Raw genomic sequence first — 25652 nt, 5'->3', positions numbered from 1 at the left:
AATATATGCATTATCTACCGTTGACACAAATCAGCATGTGCTTGGCCTTGACTATGGATGCCAGCTAGGTTACCTCTGATGACGTGGGGATAGTGTTGTGATGGATATATGTAGTTATGTGATGGAGATTTCCATCAGCCGTGACCTACACCTCCCCCCCCCCTGATATCATGCCTTCATTTCTCGTCCTTGTTTACGCACACATATGTCGCCTCCAGGTGCTGCGTATTTATGGTGCAGGAAATTGAAACATCGTCCCTGGCGCGGCAGTGAAGAGAACGCCATATTGTCCTCATATTGACGTCCTGGCAACGATTAAATCCTCGTGGATTTCTTCGCTCATCGGCCACTGATGGAACTGAAATGAGTTTGCGCACGAAAGGACAGGCATCTTTTTTTTTCCAAATTTGCATATAAATCACTCTTTCATTCGATCGGAATGCATGATGACACTGGAACTTGTGAAAGGAAGTCACATTGAACTGCAGTCAAGTCAAACATGACACCATCGATGCAAATCAGAATTATCTTTCTGTGATAATATCAAATATGCATATATATATATATATATATATATATATATATATATATATATATATATATATATATATATATATATATACACACATATATATAAGAACTTGTAGTTGTCACTCAACAAGCTGTTTCATGCGTTAAGCAATCACCATGCTTATGGCATGAAACAGCCTGCAGAGTGGCAACTACAAGTTCCTAAATTCTCAGTATTACCGCCCTGCATTGAGCACTACACTTTGCCTGCATTGACAAGCAAATCAGTTTTTTTTTGTTCATATGAATGTACAGTGTATGTATGTATGTATGTATGTATGTATGTATGTATGTATGTATGTATGTATGTATGTATGTATGTATGTATGTATGTATGTATGTATGTATGTATATATATATATATATATATATATATATATATATATATATATATATATACTTATATATATATTATATATTCACACACACACACACACACAAACACACATACTTATAGAGAGAGGTAGTTGCAATGCGTGCCAGAAAGTTTGATTTCGTGTTTTCCAATTGGCCATTCACTCATTTGTCGTTGGTGATAATCTCATTTCTTCGTTGTTAATTCAGACGTTTTGCAGTATATTTACGAGTTTTCAACGAATTTTGATCCAAATGTGAGTTTTGAAGTTTACAAAAAATGGAAAATGTATTGCAAAAGTCTTCTAGGTGTTTTTTTTTTTAATTTTATCAATTTCAAAGGAATCATGTGCTGTGTGACCTTACTAAAAGTGGCCTTCCTAAACTTATAACGTCACTAGCAAAGCGTAAGATTCCTTTCTTTTCAAGTTACAGACGATAAGCAATTAATATGATTTCTCTACAAAATAATGATACTATTTTGGAGATGCCGGGTTTCGAACCCGGGGCCTCATACATGCAAAGCATGCGCTCTACCACTGAGCTACATCCCCAGCCACCCGATTACGAATATGTTAACAATTCAAATAAACTAACCGTGGGTAAATCTTCCCTTCTGTGCACCTGCAGTAGTAAAATAGGCGCAGGTGTGCGTTGTTGGTCTATATAGTGTGTGCCGCGCCATCCTAAGTACACATACCACAATTGTTTTTTTTCAAATTTGTATTGCGGTCTTGCGTGCAGCTTCAAATTTCATCGGAGAGCAATTGCTGACTTATCTTTCATATATGAATATCCATCAACCCAATACATATTGTATATACATGTGCATCATCCATCATTTAACAATTTCTCTTTAGACTTCCGTTAAGCGACGATTCCCTGAAACGCGTTTTTAAAGTATCGCGCCTCGACTTAAACTTTTGCTCAAACATTCCTCCTGGAATCGTCCAACCATTATCTTTCAATATCAAGAATAAAAATTAGGGTCATCGTGCAAATTTTGGTGCTAGAGAAACACATTACCCGAGATTTACCGATATTTAAAATTCAAAATGGCCGCCATCCCTGTGTTAACTCTCCGAGGAAAAATAAAATTTACGATTTAGAAAAAACTGAGACAGTGCAAATTTTTTCTTGAGCCAAGAGCATCAAAACGAGTTCCCACCAGTGGTAGGTCAGAAATTACTTGTTAAAGTTCGGAGTCCGAGCATCTGTCCCCAAAGCGCATTCTACCTTACGTGAACGATGGGAACGCCAGATTTACACGAAACATTTTCGTTGTCATCTCTACGGAAAAGAGTTCGTGAAGATTGAAGATTGCGCGAAACACCATTCTCCACAAAGACAGCAGTTTAAGCGAAGCGGGGAACTTTCCTCCAGTTCGACAAAATTGAATCTTTTTGAGTAAAACACATAGTCAAAGAAATGTGCCTCGCGATTATATACGTGTAAAGGCGAAAAACTAACAAATAGGCCCCTACTTTGAATCGGTAAAAGACAGCCCGTAATTGCTGACGAAAAACACACTCACTGTTCGGTATTAAATGGTCATTCGAGATTTAGTTTGTGACACGCATACATTGGAACGTCTCCTCTGATTTGTGTAAGGAAAAAGAAAGAGCGGGCCTACACATCTTTTACCTGTCATGTGCCGACGTTTTTCATTGACGGCAAAACTTTGCTCAGCCCTCGGGAGCCGACGTCCGACCCGCCTCCGGATTTCTTTTAAGTGGACGTGTTCTGATGCAGCCGAAAAGCAAAAAAAAATGCTGACCTTCGTGCAGTTTCTATTTCCTCCGACGAAGAATTCTCGTCTGAAGAGTTTGTTCAGTGAATAAAGCCTGAAACGAGACCCACTACCTGTTTGCCTACATAAAATGCACCGTCGCAACGCCGTGCGGTGATTTTCTCGAACAATGACGCAGGTTGTGAACTTTGAAGGGAGAGAGGCTAATGGAAAAATCGATCAAATGTCTCCTGTAACAGGTGATCTGGGTTCCACGCTTGTCTAAATTTCTCGCAATTTCCAAGCCAAAGTATCACTTCTCTTTACTCTAAGCGAGAAATCTATTGCGTTCCTCGACGGCCTGAAATCCGGCACGTTGACAAATCGTCATGACGTGCATCCTATGGTGTCAATCAGTACGCCCCCAAATTGTTTGTCTGTGTTTTATTGTTTGAAAACGAAACTCGTTTGTTACCTTCGTCGCCGTCGACTTTGAAGGACAGCACTGAATGGGGTGAGATCATTAGATTTATAGTTTGGCAGATCACGGGAGATGAACGAAGTATACTTAATGAGCGTATTTTGCATTCAACTGATTTTATCAGACGTAGCAGCTGTATGGATGAATAAATGGACTGAAGTGAAATGGGTATAGATGTGTTGTTTGGTAGATGGATGGGTGGGTGGGTGGATGAATCGGTATGTATGCGTAGCTTGGTGGGCGGGTATGTAGATAGACAGTAGAGTTGGTAGATTTGAGGATGAATTGATGGATGGATGGAATAGACGGTTGGTTTGTTGGTTCATTTGTTGGTTGGCTGGTTGGTTGGGTGGTTGGTTAGCTGTTTGGGTTGAATGCTGTGTCGATTGTTGCGGATAATTGAATGAAAAAGTGCATGCAATGGATGGATGGACTGTTATGTGGGTGGGTTGGTTGGTTGGTTGATGGAAGTGTTGGTAGATGGGTTGATGCGGGATGAGATGGGGTGGATGGGTTTGATGGTTGATGGATGGAAGTGTCCACCGGGTAGATGGGTTGATGCGGGATGGGGTGGATGGGTTTGATGATTGATGGATGGAAGTGTCCACTGGGTAGATGGGTTGATGCGGGATGAGATGGGAGATGGGGTGGATGGGTTTGATGGTTGATGGATGGAAGGGTGAACTGTCAGATAGATTTATCTATGAATGGACATTCGAGAACAGTGTGTACATGGGAAGATTGATAGATGTATGGCAGAGAGAGAGGGGGAGGGGAGGGAGGGAGAGAGGGAGGGCTGCATCCTTGAAATATGGCGATGATGAATGGATGATTAATGAATGATGTATAAGGAATAGTCCTATTTATGAAACTATATCACAAGGTAATAAAACATTAATTTCTAAATAGAATCGTGTCTTTCTTTTTGTTGTTATGGGAAGACGACAACAAGCTCGAAAAGGATATCTAAAACATGCCAACTTCAGTTCAGACTGCGCTAAAAAAACGTATGGATACGAACTAGTTTTCCGGAGGGTTCAATTTGTGTACTCCATTCCTACCCCTGTCGACCCCTTAAGTTCCTTATTAATAGTGCAATACGATGACTTTGCCCGATAATTTCCGCTGTTGAAGTTTGTAAAACGAGTTACGGGCCGTCAACTATCAACCAGACAAAGACGCCAACCAGCAGACAACTACTAGCAGTGGCCAGAGGTCGCCCTATGATAAGAAGAGCGTTCCGAGAAAAGTGAACTTGTTTATTCTAGAAATGTTCAAGCCTGCAGCTGTTCGTCTCTCTGTGTATTGAAGGAAGAGGAAGAACTTCGATTCTCCGGTTCAAAGCAGTCTATGTTTATAACATTCTAACGGGGTGAAAACCTGGAATGCTTTCAGCCCTGTCAAAAAGCGATTTTGAAACAAGGTTACTGCGGTTCAATTGAAAGATTGCATCTGTTTTCTTGGAAACAGGGATGTTCTGACAAACTTAAAACACATTAGGAAACTGACAATTTCTAACATTAGGCCAATCTAGTGGACGTAACTTGTCAGCGTATGGTCCCGCATTTCCAGCAACTAAATTTTTCACAGAAAGTTAAAGAATGTCGTTGCGCCACTTTTCTATTTTCAGAAGCAGACGACAAATATTCCCTCCAAAAATAGATATTCCCCCAAAAATAAGACACTGAGGACCGAAGTCAACGATCCGGAACCATTTCCTGGTTCTAATGCATTCTTACTTTCAATTAAATAATGCAGTGGTGTTTAATAGTAACCATCCCACACTGATATTAAAATGTACATGAATGGCCTTTACCGCTCCAATGTGAGCACGTTTTTGTCTAACAAAAGTGCTCGGAATTTTCACGTGGCGTCCTAAATGCCGGACAGACTGCACAGTTTAGACAGTGAACGCACAAGCATCAACATCAGGTTTATGCATTGAGAAGACAGCTTCAGCAAAGAAGGGAAGAAATACAAGAGTTTTATTGAGATTTTCATTCAAGGAAATGATATTCTGGTCAATCTCTTTCAGGTTTCAGGTTGTTCCATTATCGGTGACCGTTCTCTGTCAATACAGACACGTTCCATTAAGTCCGCAAGGATTGGCTTACATTTACTCATTATCCGCCGTTTACGTCATTGTTGTCAAATGAGCGACGCTGTTCCTAAATCAAACTTAGACTCTTCTAGGTTACAGGGTCCCTCTGGCGTAGATGCAAAGCGATTTCTCAGCATCTAATGAGCGACCCTAAAGGGCGGCTATCTTCACGATCACCTGACTTTCATAGGGAACCGAAACTCTATTTTCTCATCACGCATGACGTAAACTGCCAATTATGTCCAATATCACGACTCAAAAGATTCTAATCGTATCTTAGCAGGGTTATCAAATTGGGACAGGCAAAATGAAGAATATAACAGCATTTCCGACAAAAGGCGTGCAGGGGAAATGCTCGAAAACCACAAGGAAACGTGTTTCAAATCCCTGTTTGTAGTTTCATTTGAAAAAATTAAACCTGATGTCGATGAGAAATGTCATGGTTCTTGGAAAATCTTTACTTTCTGCTAAGTTTTTTTTCTTATCATAACAGACTACATCCGATTCGTGGCTACAAGCATTTTAGCTCAACGTGACAAAGTATTTAACGAAGTCGAAAACCCGCATAAACATAAACATTAATCAATAGTTCTTTCTGTAACACGATTGTCGGTTGGTAAAACACAGGAGATTACTGACTTTTTTAAAACTGCACCAGAAAAACATAAAATACCGAAGATTAGGACAAATTACAGGAAATTTTGATTTCATATTTGCCGTGAGTCTGATCCGAGGGTGCATATCACGTATAGAGATAAGCCTAAGGCACGTCTATTTAAATTAAGCTCCTCAGTAATTCCCCAAGATGCCACGTGTACAATTATTAAGACGTAAGCCGTCTGTGATTAGTTTCTTGTATGGAATCCTAAACTAGAGTTATTCGTAAACGTAGACGATGTCATGTTCAAAGACTGGAACAGAGTTACATACTTTCACGGCTTCCGTTGTTTCGACTCGTAGGTAGGGAGGGCTTCAATTAATCACCAAGCATCCCATTAATCTTTTGAGTGCTGTATTTTTACCACCAAAGTTTCAGTGCAACATTTTACCAATTTTTATGAATTTTTATGTAATTTTTCTGATAAATTTGGACCAAATGAACGACACATTTCATTGGCCGCAGCTTTTTATCAAAATTTTGGCAAAAATCTGACAAAAATCGACTTAGGTGCATTTTATAAGGGTGACAAAATTGACTTTGGCGCTCAAAGGCTTAATTAATGTCTTATTTGGGTCTTGTACTAGCCTAGGATATCCAGACCTGTCAACATTTTTTCTGGACAGTTAAGGTATCGATTTGATATTGCTAACCTCTCCCTCCGCGTCTCCAAGGAGATCGGAGTTGCCAGGCAACCGAATTTTCCGGACGTACTTGATGGAATTACGACCATGCTGTTGGATGGCTTACCCCCAAGGCTTTTATCCGCACAAACACTCGACAAGACACTGTTAATGGCCCTCTCCGGGGCAGGCATTTCGAATTCCCGTGAACCAATGTATGAGGAAATGGTTCGGTGAATGTTGGTGTAGTCCATATATTTTATTTTGTACGTGTTTTCTTTTTCTCGCGGGAGAATGTATTTGCAGGATCTCTCATTAGTGTGCAATAATTGATTTACAGACTCTAACGGGATCAGTGGTTCTACACGGTTCTATCGGCTGCACACTGTTCCGTGCGTTTGATCACAATGTTTTTATTGATTCTCCATAGTAAGTTTAGTTAAGACGTGTGCATCGCGTGTGTCGCTAGCCGTCATAGTCAAGGCGGGAAGTTGGTCGATGGAAGCTATCTGTTGACTGGCATGTTTGTCAGGTCTGTGGTATTAAAGATTATGATGTGGTCGATATCTCAGAGTCTGGTTATCAAGCAGCCATATAAACTATCAAGGAGATATCAAAGATAGTTCAGTATTCCCTAGGTTTGACCACAGAAAGAGGATTCTTGTTGTTACGCAAGTCAGTGGAATATTGAGCGGGTGAATGAGTTGATGAATAACGTGCTTCGTGATTGAAAACATTAACTTTTCTCAAACTTCCCTAAGGAAAGTTGAAACTATTTTATTTGGAAATCAAGGATAAAAATCAGGGATCACAGTGCAAAATTTAGTTCTAGTGGAACAAATTACCCAATAAGCCTCATTACCGAAACTTGGAATTCAAAATGGCCGCTTAGTCTGTGTCAACTGTACCTGGAAAAATTAATTATTCCATTTTCACAAAAATAAGCCGACGAAAACTTTATTTATTCCACCAGCTACAAAATGAACCCCACACGTATAGTTGACCAAAATGCATTGTAAAAATTTTAGAGTCCGGATACGAGTCCAAGAAGCGCATTCTACCCTAAATGCTAGACAATGGGTCGCCATGTAGTTAGGAACGGAGGGGCTTTGGTTTTGTTAGGAAAGTTCTATCGGGTAAGGTATGTTGATTTGCAAGAAAAGATCGGCTGTTACAAGAAGGTAGCTAGCTAGCTAGCTATATTAAATGCATTGGCAGTAATTTTGGTGGGTTGGAGCACAGGTACCTGGCGTTGCATGTGACGTACACATAATCTCTCTATGTTTACTACACTGGCAACTCCAGGCACCTGTGGGTTGGAGTAGATGGGTGATAGCAGGAAGGTAGGCTGCAATGGTTGGTTGATTGGTTGGTTGGCTCGAAGGCGTATGATAGGGGTGTTGGGTGGGCAATTACAGTTTGAAGTATGTTCTCTGGCAGGCAGCAAGAGTGCACACAAGTTTCAGTCGATTTATAGGGACCTTGGCAACATACATTGAATAGTTTAGTAACGACATCCAGGAAAGCATTAAGGATCGAAGGCATTGGAAACAAAACGGCCTGTCGAGGTTCATTCTAGCAATTTCCATGGTAACAACAGCAAAATGAGTTTTAATGACCTCCGGTGTGCACACTGATTTATGAGCGACGGACATACGATTGACGAGATTAGCTGATTATGTTACATCACTATATTCTCGGTTTTTGAGGAATATTCCCTCGGTGGTATCTTAGCGTAGTGAGTCAACAACTCACATTCTTGCCACATCCAACGAGTCTAGCTTCAATGGGGAACAAGAATTTGAAACAGTGAGTATTTAAACTGTACAACCAGCTTCACGGTATAATTATAGGCAGTCAGCGGTTTCCAGCAAGATTTAATTCGTTTCAGCTCGTTTGAATCGCCGCTTCGATTTCCCTTCGCACTTCGGAGCGGTTTCGTTCAGTCATCGCGGCCGGTTCCCTCTCGGGATCAAGTTGTAGCCATGACAACAGAACTGACGGCCTGCGTCAGTGTCCCGCATTTGCATTGCCAGGAGCGGAGCGTCTAACAATGTCGATCCATTGGCCGGAGTTGATGAACAAGAGACGGGGATGAGGCTTGAATTGCAAGATGGAAAAGTCAGTATGCGTGAACGGAAAAGTACCACGTATACGAAACATACAGATGAAATTGAGGTCTTTGTTAGGCCGTCTAATTATCGGATGTTCAGAGGACTAAACCGTCACTCGTGTTCTTAATCTCAATTTTAAACGAGGAAATATTCTCGAAATGATATTGATGAGGTGTTCACACTCGTCAATGTAAGTCATATCCGCAGAGCTTACAAAAAGATTGGTTGTTGTGCTCTTACCAAATAAATTGCTCGAAGATCATCGAAAGTCGTGTTCGTGTGTTTGTTTGTTCGTTCGTTTGTTTGTTTGTAATTTAGGTGAGCAAGAGTACTACCTCTATTTTCGTCTTACTATTATCCTCGGATGAGCAATCAAGTATCGGCTTAGCGCTTTGGGCTTCATTTGTATAAATTACTTTTTACAGTATCAATACGTGAGTTTTCTCCCAAAGGGCTTTGGTGTCGTGATGCACCCGTAAAAAACTGCAGACTGGATCATCGACTGGAGTTACACTTAGTCTACATGACGCAAAAGTCCCAAAACCATCTATTCCGCGGTGATTTCTGAGTGTGAAGAACACTAGTAGGGCAGGGCAGCAGAGTCCAGTAGGAAGTAATTTGGTACCAAGAGGGCTTCAGAAATGAAAGACTCACACTTCTTGTATTTAGAATAATACAAGAAAATTGCATTTAATCTATATAAATCTCCGGAGCCAAGATAGTAGTTGATTGAAATAGCATTCGTGATCTGCAATCTTGCATCTACACGCTTATAGCTTGCTTTACAAGATCTATTCGGAAAAGAGAACGGGAGAGAAAAACAAAAAGTGAAATGTCAAACAACGTTTTCTGATTAGCTGACCCATCACTTGCGTAAACTTGGTGTTTTCTTCAGTTGGCCAGCAAGTTTCAAAATGAGAGTCAAAACACCCTACGTATAATTCATCACATCGCATAATTAATGAGCACACACATCTCAGTTTACACACACGCTATCTTGCAATTGCATATTTGAATTAGAATGCGTAACAAACGCAAATTTCGAATTAGTACACATGGTCTGCTACTGCGGAACTGATGCTGTGTTTGATATTTGTTTAATTGTTCTATCTCGATTCATTATGGATGTACGGCCGGGGCATACAGTCAGTTTTATTTGACGATTCCGGGTCGGTTAGTGAGATACGCTCTACTCGGCGAGTACGCAATCAGGAGTACGACTCGCCACAGATCGCAATCAGGAGTACGACTCGCCACAGATCGCAGCATGTCGAATCAGCCAGACACTTCATCACTACATTTAAAATATTTTACGGGAGGACGTGTTCGAGGGTTGATGTCGTCCCGATACTTCGATTCAGCGTTCGTTGGCGAAGCAATACAAATTTCAATGCCCGGGAAGTCAGTACATGTTTCGCAGATCGAATGCAATCACTGGGGATGTTTTGGTCACTTCCGTCAGAATAGGAGATTTGTTCAGTCATTTGTTAAGACTAATCCATGGATAAAGCCATCTTTGAGTTAAAGGTAAAATGCGTTCCGGGGCCAGATATTCAGACTCTCAGATTTTTACAAGGCCTTTCTGGGTTACCGTTTGTGAGAGCGAAAGGTGGGGGGGGGGCTCATTTTGAAGCACTTAACAAGTTCTCTTTACATTTTGTACATGAAAGGTCTGCACGAAAGACATTCTTTACATTTAATACATTTGTGAAAATCGAAAATCGAAAATTTAATATGGAACTGCTAAATGACTTTCACTGCTGTTAGATTTTTGTATAACCAATATATAGAGCAAATCTTTCCAGAGATATATCTCTATAATTATAAAAATTAGTTAAATATGCAAATGAGAATATCATTAACATAGGAGAAGCTAATGACCATGAAAACTGACATAACTTCATATGATCAATATGTGTGACAAGATTCGTCACATTTGGCGCTGTCATTCTCAGAATATTCAGGACAATTGAATATGCAAATTTGCTTTAATTATGCAGGCCACAATAAATAAAAGCCACATAGAAACTAATAAGTTCTTGCCATTACAAAATAGAATCTATATTCCACATTGTATTCGATCCATGCAGCCATTCTTGATTTAAACCCCTAATTGAAAATAATTAATTTACATGTCACCTTGTAACATCTTTCACCGCGCCTATATGATTATGAGATCAACATTTGAAGCTAGTTTAGTCAAATTGTGTGTAACTGTTCTTGATTTCAATCCATTTTCTGAACCATTTTAATTGAGCAAATTTGCGTAAACTATGCAAGCAACATATCCACCAAAACTGACCAGCCGTTGCTTTTCCCGAACAGAATCGATATGCAGGATTTGATTCCAATCCAGTCAGTCGTTTAGAGCTAGACAGACAGTCAGACAGACAGCGTTACGACGATAGCTCACATGTGTGAACTCGTGAGCTAAAAAGTCAGTGATCGCCCTTAGAGTTGGACACAAACAATGATTAGTCACCTGACAAATACAATATGGCTGATTAAGTCCTAATAATTATACTCTTCGATAAGCGGTATCTCTAACCTAACTGACAATTTTTTAGCTCGAATAAATAATTATTTATTAGTTGCAACCGACGCACTTTAAGTAATTCCCCGCGTCAATGTTAAAAGGTTGAGCGGCATTCTAATTATACCTTGGACAAGGAAATTGCGTATTTTGACTGAACTCCTCTATCTTCAGGCCTAGTGACGGCATTTAACACACTTTTTTATCGCTCCTTTCAATTTTTATTTGTGAGACACGCGTTCATCTGTCTGTTTGCTTCCTTCTAAATGAATATAAGTGAATCGAATTTATCTTCGGGAAATTAGACTCGGCCTAGAGTGGAATGAACGATGGATCAGGCGTCGAACTTTGAAAGGCAGTATTGAAATTTTTTGATTTTTTCTCAACTGGTGAGCAACGTGACAAATCGTCCAGTCTGCACGGCTTTGCTAGGTCGGCGTAGCATAGTCTCCCTGACAAACACGTGACTAGCGAAGTTGAACGTGACAAAACCCAGCCTGATCTCGTGTACATCCACCTGACTCAACTTCAGCTCATAAAATGCAGCCAACTAGTAAATTCAGTCATTGCAATTTTACAAAATCATCACTAAACATGCTTCTATATGCTGATATGCCGATTTTGCATATTTTTGACCTTGACATTATAATTTAGAGGGGAAAGTGAAGCTGTACGTAACTGACCTCCCACCGGCATATGCGAAAAACATGCCTACCCACTGAATTACAATGCCCTCTGCCCTTCCGATCGCTCATACTACCCACAACAGTTCGACCTCCCCCCGTCCTCTCCCAACCACTGACATTAATTCTCCCCAAAAGATATATCAACCACAGTGGCCCCCTCCTTACCTATTTCCCGGTACCCCATTCCAGAATTTTTCTGCACATTCTCTGTAAACACTGAAATTACTTCCTCACCCAAAAGTAAAATTGCAGTGATATTGACTTCTCTCCCAGCCCGCTGATTATTTTTAAATCTGCCCACCCGCTCGAAAAAAATGTGCATGAACACCCTTTTTGTAAGAAAAGCTTCGCTAGCTGCACCTGTCAGTGTGAACTCATGATACTCCGTTTAAGAAGAGAGTTTGTTTCTCGCTTGACTCGAGCCGAAACTATATCATTCTGTTTTTGGCTTGGAGCAATGTCTTTGTATTAAGAAGCTCAAGACATCCAGACTCCATGGCGTTCTAGAAGCTACATGTGCAGATGACATTCAGGCTGTAGGCCCAGATAAACAAAAATCGATTTCGCGTCTTCGTTTTCCATTTCCAGGTTGAAATGTAGTTGATTTCTCTCTCTCTCTCTCTCTCTCTCTCTCTCTCTCTCTCTCTCTCTCTCTCTCTCTCTCTCTCTCTCCCCCCATGATTTAGCACGTTTGTTTGTAAAAATCGTCGACATTTTACTCAGCGTTCTTTCCTAAAGACAATTAAAAACAGACTGAGTCTGATTAATACCCAACACATGATTTACAGTGCAAAATTAAACGAGCTCATTATTTTTTCCGTGCACCGTACCTATTGATTTAAGAATAATCATCCTTTTACGAATTATGAGAAAAGTTTTCAGTGACTTCATACACCATTTTACGTCATTTTTGACATTAGAATATTATAATGGCACATAAAAGTAGCTGCTTATTGGGCTAATTTATACTCTTTCAAAATGATACATCTCTGTCGGAGAGATACATACTTTAAAACATCTATGTGGTGAGATTAAATCTGGTAAAAGGCAGAAAATCAGGATATTATTGCCACCGTATTTTAGGTCAGTGGTCTATGTGACCCTGGGGTGACTGGTTATGCCAGCAGAATTCTAATCATCCTTCCTTCTTTCGATAAGGATGGAATCTATGACGTCATCATCAGTGGAAAATGCACAAGCCCTCTGAACTTTGACCTTGGCTCTTGGCATGCTGCTTCTGATTGAGGTCGATAAGTCGGGTCACAAAGGCCATGCTGAAGAACGCGACAGTTATACTTTAACGTTTAAAAATAAATTCTGGTACATTTTCTTGCAAAATTGTGTCAGTTTTCAATTGTCGACCGTTCAATTATATGGCCCCGTACGATATTGTCTGGGATTTGTTGTGTTTGTGTTCTTTGTCATGGGAAAACTACATACCTACTTAAAATGCATATGAACTTTAATAACGTCGATGTATGATAATCAGCCTATAATTACAGTGCTCAATGCTAAAGCAGAGCGTTATAAATAAACAGATTACTTCAAGTACAAAGTAATGTTTATATATATATATATATATATATATATATATATATATATATATATATATATATATATATATATATATATATATATATATATATGTATATATATATATATATATATATATAATGTTACATATATAATATGTCACATATATAATATAATATATGTGTGTGTATGTATGTATGTATGTATGTATGTATGTATGTATGTATGTATGTATGTATGTATGTATGTATGTATGTATGTATGTATGTATGTATGTATGTATGTATGTATGTATGTATGTATGTGGGGGAGTTTATTCATATCGAAAGATTTCTTAAATTTGAATGTTTCCACAATAATAAGATTTGTGTCTTTTTCCCTCGGTTGCAGCAGTAAATATATCAATGACGGCTTTAATCTCCTAGTAGCTTTCCTCTGCTTTTTCTCAGTTCACCTTATGATCAAACTGATGATCATGCAGCCGCTGTCTCATCCAGCCTCAGTGATTATTTGATGAGCGATGACTAGTTTATAGCGCCACCTATTGATAGTGTGTGTAAACTAGCCATTAGTGTAGATATACGGGAAAGACATACGGACGCTAAAACTTTTGCAATACTTTTCGCCATCATTTGTGGTAGCTCATTTTGAAGCCCCAAGAATTAACAGAAGTTTACTCGCTTTTAATCAAAACATTTAATTTTTATCATAGAATTAACAAAGGGCTGGCGGCAATTTTCAATTGGTTTCTCTATTACCAAATTTTGCACTATGACGCCAGACATTTAATCTTAATTTGGAAAGGGGATAATTTATAGTCGTAGCAAAAGTTTAAGTCGAGGCGCGTACTACTATGACCTCCCGATGACAAATCATTTTTCATATTACAGCAACTGTCGCAGCTCGCCATTCAGGACTAGACAGGATATTCTACAATTTGCTTGAAAATGCTGAAAGTTTACTCGCAATTGCCAAACAATACCAGTGGACTTCCAGGTTATCCGAGACTTGCAGCGTCATAAAAAGAACTTCAAAGTGGTCCCCACGTGCATTGTATATCAATTGTAGATACCTACACTCGAAGATCAGAGTAAAGGTATCATATCGAGAACATATTCCATAAGCATCGTAACAGAAACCACGATTGCTAACGTATTTATGAGCCCTGCAGTATTTATGAGCACTGCTGTGAAGGGCGTTTTCATGCACCGGTCTCATCCAAGCTGGAATTCACCAATAATTGTTACAATTTCAGGCAAACTTTCACAAATTCGTGTCAATCTTAATATATCCGTCTCAACTGTCTGTAGTAACATGGCGAGGGCTTATTTTTCGTTGAGAAGACAAAATTAGAGAATTCAATCCTTCCCTGTGATGCATTTACAGTGCAAATACACTACCTTGCATAGTTGGTAGCGTGGCGAGGTATCTTGTACTCTCATCACGCCCTAAGCAGCTTTTATCTCTGCATGGCCACATCAACGATATCATAGCAATTTAGAGAAAAGTGAGATATGCTATAGTGCGTCTTGCATGTAAATTGTTGACGCATGCGCTCCTTCACCTACATAAGTTCACTTCAAGGGTACGCGTGATTTTTCAGGACTCTGTAATAGTGATTAAGGATTAACAGACAGGTATAGTGAAAGGAGTGGGGCCAAGTAGGAACATCGACAAAAAAGACATCTCCACACACTTAAAACGTAAGTAAAGGGGTGTGGGTTTTCAAAGAAAGGCACGTGAAACAGACATTTACTTCACACTCGCGATCGCACAAAACTTATTCTTCGGAGAAAGTACAGTAGACCTACATTAATGAATAAGTCACTTCACTAGAATGAAATTGGGACTCACTCTAACGTTAAGTATAAGGCCAACGTGTCCCCAAGCACCATACCTGCGAGCGTCACGTCTTTGCAATCGATACCACTTTGCATCCCTTCGACACAAGAAACCCTAAGAAAGTAAACGGGGATGTTCAAAAACACTTGTCTGCATTCGGGCGGCAAAATGGCACCTTCGTTCTACGCACGAGTCGGTAAATGTAGGAAGAAAATGTAACTGGAGGAATTTGTTGTCGGTTACTTTTTCTCCCAAACATCCGCAAGAGGCTGATGGCAACAAACAATCCATTCTCAAGATGACCTAGTTTGTCGATGAACCCTTGCTCTAATGCTATCCAGGGGCACCATTGTGTTAGTTTCCGCTGTATACAGTTACAATGTCAGTTCATTACGGGGGAAGAGATGTACCTGCATTTTCGATGAAGAAGCTGGCCAGTACACGTGAACCGAGAAACACGTGTTGCGTCACAATTTCTTCTGCCACTCTGCTTTAAGCATTAAAACTGTTTCAATGTTCACACATGATTGCCTCTGAGTCCACGCCCTCCCTCTCTCTCTCTCTCTCTCTCTCTCTCTCTCTCTCTCTCTCTCTCTCTCTCTCTCTCTCTCTCTCTCTCTCTGAAAGGATTCAGTAGAGAAACTGTTATGACACAGAACAAAAGTAGAATAAAAAAATGAAAAGTACCAATCACCAGAGCTCGAACTTCCTTAAAACCGATGTCCACGTGACCGACATTATCACATAACTCCCATGTTGCATTGCGTAACAACACTGAATGTATGGAATGATTCAACAATGCACCCGTCTATAATGACGCAATCAATGACGCACACGTCTCTAATATCAAATCCTAGAAAAGCGATGTCCAAAGACAAAATTATTTTCCATTATCTTCCCATATTTGCATTACAAACTAATCACTCTGCATACAACATATCAATACTTCTTCTTTAAGAAATTGATATAGCTGAGGCGCTGTAAAAGTGCGTGTCTTATGACCGCGCTAATCATTATCGATTTCGTCTCGCCGTAATAAGTCCCAAAGATCCATTAGCAGCGAATCGTGTTTCTGTTATTGTGGATTTGGTGCTGTTTTTCACGATAACAGATTGCTACAGTGTAACCAGAGCGCACTTTAGATCTCTGCTGAACAGTTACACGGGTGAATATACCAAGAACACTGGCTGTCACCACAGAGCAACTTATGGACGCAATAAAGCTTATTGTAATAAGCTTCCTTTACAGTTGTTTTTCTCGAAATTGACTCTCTGCTCTTCAATTGCAAGTATGGAAAAAAGTATAACGACCGTGGACGGGCCAACCAGTGTCCTCGGCGCTACAAGGAGTCCCTCGATCGATACCTTGAAGGGATGTTGTAGAATACCTCATATGTCGCGTTCATGTTTTGCTGGCTCGAGTGAAAACAACTTTAATTGCTATGGACTTGAACGTCTCGTGTCTATCTCCATGGACTTGGTGTCTTTGGTGTTTATGTTATGTTGTTACTGTACCTACTGTGGCGAAATACGTCTTGAGGTCAGGGACGCAATTATTGCATTGACCGTGGCGTGAATTAGCTTCAGGTTAGCTTCAGTATATACACAGACAGGACAATCGCTCGGAGAGATTGCAACCAACTGTATCGTGGACTCAAGAATGTGAAGGTTTCAACTTAAGGTAGAACGTGCCTCGGGGACAGATATTCGGACTCTCAAACTTTTACACTTCTTTTCTGATCTACCACTTGTGTGGGTTCATTTTAAAGGTCTTGGTATATTAAAACTTTTGGCAGGCTTAGTTTTTCGAAATTCGAAAATTTGTGTTTTTCTTTATGAAGTTAACACAGGGATGGCGGCCATTTGAATGTTAAATATCGGTAAATCTTGTGTTATTTTTTTCTCTAGTACCAAAATTTGCACAGTGACCCCCCCCCCCGAATTTTATTCTTGATTTTGAAAGTTAATGGTTGAAAGTACCTTAAGGAAAGTTTGAGCAAAGGTTTAAGTCTTTCACATTTGATCGAGGATCATACTTCCTTAATTTGCCAAATGAATGCACAATATCTGTACTAGATATGTCTTCAAAGTGTCCCATCACGCATTCTGCGACACGATAGGGGTCGCTACACTGCAATGCCCCGAGGAGGACACCTTGACCGCCGTTCAGATATTAGGTAGTCACGCTTAAATAAACATCCAGTACAAAAACATTCTCGCCTCTGAAACATTTGATATACATCGATGATAGTGCAATCCGATGAGGCCAGTAAAAGTGTTGTTTCTTATTTTAGGGCTTAGGGTTTAATTGTAATAGACGGTCGTCATCTGGTAAATATACGTTTATATTCGATCCACGCCATTACATTATCTGTTTTGCTAACCTTGAGGGAGATGGGTGAATATGTCATTCTTATTTACCATGCTGATGACAAGTATATTTGCACGTAGAAGGCATTTCTGTCCTCGACTCGTAATGTGAGTTTAATGTCTGTGTTTTCGGGACGGAATCGTCAGAACATTATGAGTACGAGCCACATCTGCGTTTTTCAAGCGCTAACATAAGCGGATTCCGATGTCGGAAGATCTTGAAAGCTCCGTTAACGGCAATGTTAGATATGCTTTCCATGATTGTTGGTGTGTCAACTTTGGTACACTAGCGAGTGCAAATCTCAAGATCATTGTCGAAATGCCCAATGTTTCCTTTTCAATAAGAGGACAATCTTATAATTGACGACCGAAGTTTAGTCAGGACTAGAATTCACATATCAACGATGACGTCACACAGTTCACACATTGCGTTGCCAATATTTCAACGTACTTTATAGAGAAGGAAAACAACTTCGAACAAAAATGATAAATTTGTTATCAAAAGGTGACAGCAATTCTCAAGTTGACACACAAAGTACAGATGAAACAAAATGGCACTCTGTGATGAAAATCTGAAGGGTAAAATCGATATGAATTCCAGTACAAAAACAAGGTCTTATCTCTTCGAGCAGGGATTATGATAATCGCTATATTGAGAAGATGTTTACTGGACTGTACTTTGCGTCCTACACATAGTACACTACCCTTTGCAAAATATTGAAGGATCAGAGAGTTTTAAGTTACATACTCTATAAGCATTTCGAACAAGTTGAACTGTGCACTCGGGATACTTTGGAAAACATTCTCCTTCGTAAACCCGAGAGTAAAAGTGCCGTTACTGCGCGCAGCTTGATGTTTAGATGAACAAACTCTTGTGAAAATAATCATTTATTTTAAAATTCAAGTAGTAAATTATCATTTGGCAGATATTAGTTGTATTTTTGACTGATTTCAGAAGAGCATTCTATTTTATTTGCCTTCACGTTACTGGAACAACATTTGTACCTATTGATAACATGCTGGTTGTTTTTATCGCTGGGATGTTCTGCTTGCGACACATGGTTCGTATTACCACTTTCCGCTAGCTATTTTGTTCTGAAATTGTCAACCAAGGGCGTGCGGGTAGGGTACCTTATTCACCAAGGTAATTGAAGGACAGGGAGTTCAAGATTCGAACGTGACCATGGTGCTGGGCCCATCAGTAAAAAAACTCTCCTCTTTACGCCACCCCCCCCCCCAAGAGAAAAGCTTTCCTCATCCTGTAATTGGGCTCCCGCCGTTTAGCCGACGGATAGAATAAAATAATTTTTTTAACTGAATAAAAGATGTTATCATTCAGGTTATTTTTTGCTTTAACATACAATAATCTCTGCCGTTCCGATCACCGAAGCGTGGGCGACAAACAAGTTCGTCTAGCATCAATGAACTACTCTCGTCTGCGCTGCTTGTCCATCCAACACTCATTTGTTCCATAAATGATATGTCAATAAATTAACTCATTATAAGTGGTATCGTCTTCCATGTGAGCACGCAGCTTTGCTTTCACTGCAAGGTCTATAACTTTTATTATTTCTCAACTCGTGAAGATACAATTTGGGAATTTCTGGTAGATTTCTAGAGTTCACTATATCTCTAAACATGCACTATGCAAAATCACCTGTTATCAAAAGGTCACTGGTGAGTCAGCGACGCGTCAAAATGGCTGATGGCTACTTGGTGCACTGTATTGCGCGTCACCGTGACTCTCATGACATCAAAAAGTAATTAGGCAGATAATACTGTCAAGACTTTCAAGACGGACAGAGCTTTCTCAAAGCAAGAAACAGCATTGAAACGTCACATGTGATAAGAAAAGATGAATCATGAGCGATAAAGATACGAAAAAATGGAAAAGTATGATTTAATAGTCTTATCAGTTTCGCCAATGGAACGTCATTATTTTATTCGCTTCTTGTGTCATGTTTTACAACTTTATGGCCACGCGTGTGGCTCAGTCAGGCCACGGAGAGGTCATTCGTACAATTAACAGACACTGAAACCCGTCAGGAAGGGCAATATTAGGTTGCCAACAAAGTAGTATTTTATTTTGAACACCAAAGGCCACACGTAAGCAATATCGTGATTTCTGGCAGTTAGAATTATGGTAATGTATTTATGAGTCCAAGTACCTAGCCTTGCCGCGGGACTTGGTTACGAGAGAGAGAGAAAAAAGAGAAACCGAATATTTCAAGGCGCTAGTCGTTAGCTTTTTCATCCGTCAGAAGTTACATGTTCAATACACGGGTCAACCTTTAGTCTGATAATTATTCGGGCCCGGTCGTTAAAACACCCGAGCAAGAGTCCCATCTCGCAATTTTCTGATCTTAATTGCATCGCGAGGACGACTGACGGGGAAAGTCGCACCGATTTCCAAAGAAATCCAATTATTGTAGCTTTATTGGATGCACCTCTCTAACCTCTGTCGCATGTTAAAAGTCTCAGCCTACGAGGACAGGGGTTCTAATGTTCCGGGCCACTCGCTATTTCGCTCGGTCGATCTCAATTTCTTTTCCAGGGTACCTAACTCCAGTTCCTTAATACCTGGCAGCAAAATTCAGATCCCTGTGATTTGTCCAAAGGAAAAACACGCACTTGGTGATGAAATTGCGTAATGATGACGTCACTGAGGTCCGCGTTGGAGACAAATAGGTGTTCTGAAGGGCGTCTTGATGGCCCGTTTTAATGGCTGTTAAGGTGCTTGAGAAGCAACTGCCGAAGGCCTCGTCGGCCAGAACTTGCTACACTTCTCGCCTTACCAATTCAGCCGTGCTTGTTTTCAGTTCAAGGGAAAAACGAATGCATTACCACGCTGAATTATACACTTTCCAACAATTTTAAATCAGTCCCCTCAATTTGCGTCTGTCAAATGTATTTCGGACTATAAGTTGTAGGCGATAAAAGTTCTTTGCGCCTTCAGGGGACAAAAAGAGACCGACGTACCCAATTTTTATCTGTGACAGCTTTCGCTTCAAAGATTGATGTATTTCTATTAACACGATAAGTATAAGATTGAGAGAATATCAACTCTGGAATGCTAGGATTTCGATTATGATTTACTGCATCATTTTCTCCCCATCGATACTCTAGAGGGCGTCGTTCTAAATACCTCTCCTCCCTGTCTCTCGACAGCGCTGACGGTTCGGTTTCTAGCCAGACGATTTCTGACGGAGTATGCGTCAACGTTAGGTAAGGTGATTTGTTTTATTGTCGATGTTCTGTCTTGAGATGATGTACTAGTGACGGTGACGACGACGACGACGACGACGACGACGATGATGATAATGATGATGATAATGATTGTGGTGGCGGAGATGATAGTGATGGTTACGATGACGACGACGACGACGACGACGATGATGATAATGATGATGATAATGATGATGATGATGATGATGATGATGATGATGATGATTTGATGAAGGTGATGATCATGATCATGATGATGATCATTATGATCATCTTCATCATCATGATTATCATGATTACTATGATGGTGATATTTCCATTGTAGATTTGTGGCTATCATAATTTACGTTTTGCCATTTAAAACCTAAATGAGTCGAAATTGTAAAAATGTCCATGTTGAGGAAATTGTCTCTCACCCAACACATCTTGTAGGCTTCTCTTATTTGATTCTTTTCGTAGAAAATTCATATGAGCGTCAAGTTTTCCTCGAAGATGGCTCTGTTAATGTGCTGGTCACGGATACAGCGGGACTGGTAAGTAGAAAAGCAAAATAATTTTGGTCTACAGTTTCTCTCTGTGTGTCTCTCTTTGTCTCTCTGTGTGTGTCTCTCTCTCACTCTCTCTGTCTGTCTCTGTCTCTCTGTCTCTGTCTCTGCCTGCCTGTCTGTCTGTCTGTCTGTCTCTCTCTCTCTCTCTCTCTCTCTCTCTCTCTCTCTCTCTCTCTCTCTCTCTCTCTCTCTCTCTCTCTCTCTCTCTCTCTCTCTCGTGGAGAATTCCCGCGGGAGATCCTTTAAGTACCTAAATTGCAAAGCATCAAGGTAGCAGAACCTCTTCCCCGCTCCTCAACTTAATTTCAACTTTTTTCATACGCAGGAAGAAGACGTGAACTACCTCAAGAAAGCAGACGGAGTAATTGTAGTCTATGACATAGTGAACAGAAGTACCTTTCACAAGGCTAAAGAAATTCTGAAATGCATACGAACTGAAACGAAAAACGGAGTACGCCCTCATCCGGTTACCTTGGTTGGAAACAAAAGTGACCTGGGACACCTTCGGGAGATCTCTTGGATAGAAGGAAGGCAGTTGTCACAGGAGTTTGAAAGTATCGGATGTACGTTCATGGAGGTCTCAGCCGCAGAAGGGACCACAACAGTCGACACAGCATTCCAAGGCTTGCTCAAAAGGGTGAGTGTCGACAATTGATTTTGATTTCAAATACATATTCGGAATTCCAACCACACTGTACACCACAAGACCATGTGCCATTGGTCATCCGAACACTTCGTGTATGTTCAATATCACGTTTACAAAGCAGTTTCTTGGTTTTACTATTCTAGTTTACGTTGCAGTGGTGCTAAACCGAACTGCACTACAACGTTCATTTTTATATATCATAAACCCCGAAGATGTACCCTGAGCGACCGGGCAAATATATTTGGTATAAATCTCCAAGTGGATCAGAGGATAAATATACTATAACCAAAAGTAAAATTTACATCAAGGGTTTTTCCGAAACCGTGTCGACACAATCTTTCGACGTGGACGGTGTCGCGATATGAAGAATTCACACTATTTTCGATTTTTTTAAATCCCCTGCAGATCATAAAGGCAAAGGAGACGCACAGTCCGCTAGGGAGGCTGGAGAAGAAATCCACGTCGCCATCAGGAATGTCAAGTCCAAAGCCAATTCGTGCTTTAATGAGGAGACTCGAAAGGACAGCCAGTGCCATCTTTTAGACTAGTCACGTGACATGGCAGTGGGTGCCCAAGGCTCATTTACACGCATCTTGCATTTGACGATGGAACGCAATTTTGAGACGGAGTTAGGCAGCAAATAAACGTGTGTTTCTCCGCCAGTTTGAAAGCACTGGATTTCCACATTACTTGGCAGAGAACCTAGAATACTATGTTTTCTTTAACCTATTTCAATTCACATGTGTCCGATGATTGCGTGGTAACGTCAACTTGAACTCTACATTTTGTAAAAATACGGTTTTTGTTAATTAGGCCCTGAGCCAAAATTATCTTCGAACGATTATCTTATGTTCCTTTTCTTATGTCTCTTCTCTTTTCTTTTCACATGTCTCTAGAAGAGAATATAGTAAGTTTCATCATGTGTTTTGTTTTGTTTTGTTTTGTTTTTCGCTTGGCAGCAAAAGAGTGTCATTTCTATTTCAGAATTGCGTTAACTACAAAACTTAACTTACAGAGGAGCGCTCGTGGACATATTATGTGGACTGTTCTTTCGGGGGAGAGTCATTTACTATTTCTAGCTAAATCATCTCGTCATTGACCAGCAAAACAGGACACAGCTTCAAATTACGCGTATCTGCTGGCCGGACAGTAAGAGAGCTGTGTTTTCGGTGTCACTATACACATTGCCGCTGCAGTATTTGCTGACACGCTGACTGGACGCTGAATACCATCAATTGCTGAACCTGTATTCAAGATGAATGCATCGCACCAAAAAAAACATGAACACAGGAAATATTGCCAACTATAGTCTGAAATTTATGCTATACGAACGCGGCTGAGAGAAAATGTAGGAATTATTCAACCTGTTTACAAAACTATGATTTTTTAACCAGAAAGCTGTGACATGTTTGGTTTGTTCGATCTATGAACTTTCATTTTCGTGTCGCCGCGTGCTAGTTCACTATAGCGCCGGCAAGTATGGCAACGATGTCTATCGTTGCACCTTAAAGTTTCGTAGTCACAAACTCTTCTCAGTATTTTGTCATGATGCAGTATTAAATTAGTTGGCGTGAAAACAGTCTTTCCAGGTGATGCGCACCAGGTTTCACTTGGCTTGAGACAATTATGATACCCCGATAGGGTGAAATACGTTGCTCAGGGGAAAGGTGTTGAGAATTTCATCAAGTGTAAATCCACCTATAGACTCTTAATTGCCTTGATAGTAGTGGAAATTTGAGATTTTGGGTGAAATAAGAAATCTAGATATTTTATATGTAGTATAGATGGTACATGGCTGTCAAGAGACTGTAGAAAATTTTACATGTAATACGAAGGGAAAGAGATACCTGATTACCCGCACTCCGAGCAGTGGGGGCGCTGTAAGAAAGGTTTCGCGGAAAGCCACCCTGCGCGCATACTGGGTAACCTCGTTCGTTATTTCAAAAGGGCAAATCTATTCTTTTCGAGATGCCAAAAACTTCTTAAATCCTGTGGTTTTGCCATGTATTGCAACGAAAATATGTCTTTCTGCACGATAATTATTGGTTTATTTTCCCGCGCAAACTAGCTAGTGGGGGGAGAGAAATTAATTTTTGCAATGAACTTGAAAATCAAAACATTTACATGGAAACTTTAGATCCTTGTTGTATTGGTCTGCCATTCTATCGCAGGAAAATGTGATAAAACTATTTGAAATTCTGTCTGTACTATTCACTGAAATTTTTGAAATACTTTTGTTTTGCTTGCCATGCCAAAGGTATTTGTTTTGACAGTTGTCGACAGTGTCTTATGGTGTCCCAGACCTATTATAACCTAGCGAATTGAAACAAAATTTACAAACTGCTGGACGTTTTTTATCTCAAAGTGTTGTACACTTCAATGTCAATATGTCGCATTGGTCAGCTACCCGCTTAGTGTGTAATATATTCGCGCCTAAATTATTTATTTATTTTCCCATTCGATAGAAACTATTCTAAAGGAAAAATATAAAACTTACTTCAACAGAAACAATTGTACTACCCGTTCAGGCTGTATGTCCACATTCTTTATCCTTGTAAAATTTGTAATCAAAAATCAAGGTCAATGGATGAAAACTAGTGATTTTGTTAAATTTAACCTGTTGAACTCAATTTCATTCCTGAAACGACCGTGACTACTCTGCAAGACTTCCTCACATTTCTTCCTAATTTTGTCCACAAAGTTAGGGGGTTGGTGCTCATGTACTGAAAATAAAAAATCTGATTATACTCAAGTCGCAGGCGTGCGGTGTGATTTTTATCAAAGGTGTGTATGTGTGTTTACTTTCTTCAAAGAATGCTTGTGGGTTTTTTACAAGTGTTTGCAAGTTAAATGCCCGGAAAAATAGCTGTAACTTGTGATAATATTTTCGTTATTTTTTGTTCTATAAAACAGGTCTGTTTCTTTCTCTTCTACCGAAACTAAGTTGAAATACAAAGATTTATTTGTTGGCCTTGCTAACACAATGTACTGTGTGGCAAATAAATTCTTGTTTAATCCCGGAATTCGAATGAACCACGGTACAAACAAAACCAGGCGCACAAATGCGCACAGAGATACATGTTTGTACATCATGTGGGTTTGTTTGTAACGGCATCACGTGATCTCTTGGTCGTACTGGGTCTGCAGAACACCGCACTGTGCGTCCTTTTCATTAGTATACAGTCACCTGTAATCTAAATATGCCCATATATGGTCAAATGGGCGTTCCTTGGTATTGAAAATGCCCATGTGAGGGCGCTGTTTTAAAAAGCGGCCACCCGCTTAAAATCTGTGATTGGTTAGATTTTCTCTTTACATTGTAAAGAACTATGGCAAAATTGGAACAGATGACAGTATACCTAAAAAAGTCAGCTATTAAACATTGGGCAGCACCCACATACACCCAGGCTGTGTTGACAGGATGGACACTGTTCATCATGAAATGGGGAGTAGAACAAGATACTGTATTTTACAAAGTAGAATAAAATAATAGAAGATACATCAATAGTTAAACATATACACGACAGAAATAATCACTGAATTAATCCATAATTTCACGATACTGCTGAACGTTAAACACAAAAGATCGGACAAGATTAAACAGCCGATGTGAGGAGCCAATTTCTGTTTATTTCACTTT

The 25652-nt window shown here is 40.0% G+C and overlaps 1 protein-coding gene and 1 non-coding gene across 2 annotated transcripts in view; one reads left to right on the top strand and one right to left on the bottom strand.

Moving 5' to 3' along the window:
• LOC139140369 (ras-like protein rasD) overlaps positions 1-24764 on the top strand; it is a 37275-nt gene extending 12511 nt beyond the window's left edge. Inside the window, exons 2-5 of the mRNA XM_070709579.1 lie at positions 20762-20818; positions 21278-21351; positions 21692-22003; positions 22418-24764. Of these exons, the coding sequence (XP_070565680.1) occupies positions 20762-20818; positions 21278-21351; positions 21692-22003; positions 22418-22555 (581 nt within the window). The 3' untranslated portion in view covers positions 22556-24764. The remainder of the gene's footprint in view (positions 1-20761; positions 20819-21277; positions 21352-21691; positions 22004-22417) is intronic.
• Positions 1407-1478, bottom strand: Trnaa-ugc (transfer RNA alanine (anticodon UGC)). Its single transcript has one exon. It is a non-coding gene; the product is annotated as a tRNA-Ala (tRNA).
• Positions 24765-25652: the final 888 nt, after the last annotated feature.

The sequence above is a fragment of the Ptychodera flava genome, chromosome 1 (genome assembly GCF_041260155.1).
Source record: "Ptychodera flava strain L36383 chromosome 1, AS_Pfla_20210202, whole genome shotgun sequence".
Taxonomy (NCBI): Eukaryota; Metazoa; Hemichordata; class Enteropneusta; family Ptychoderidae; genus Ptychodera; species Ptychodera flava.
Note: the sequence above shows the minus strand (reverse complement) of the source record. Positions and strands in the feature narration are given on the sequence as shown.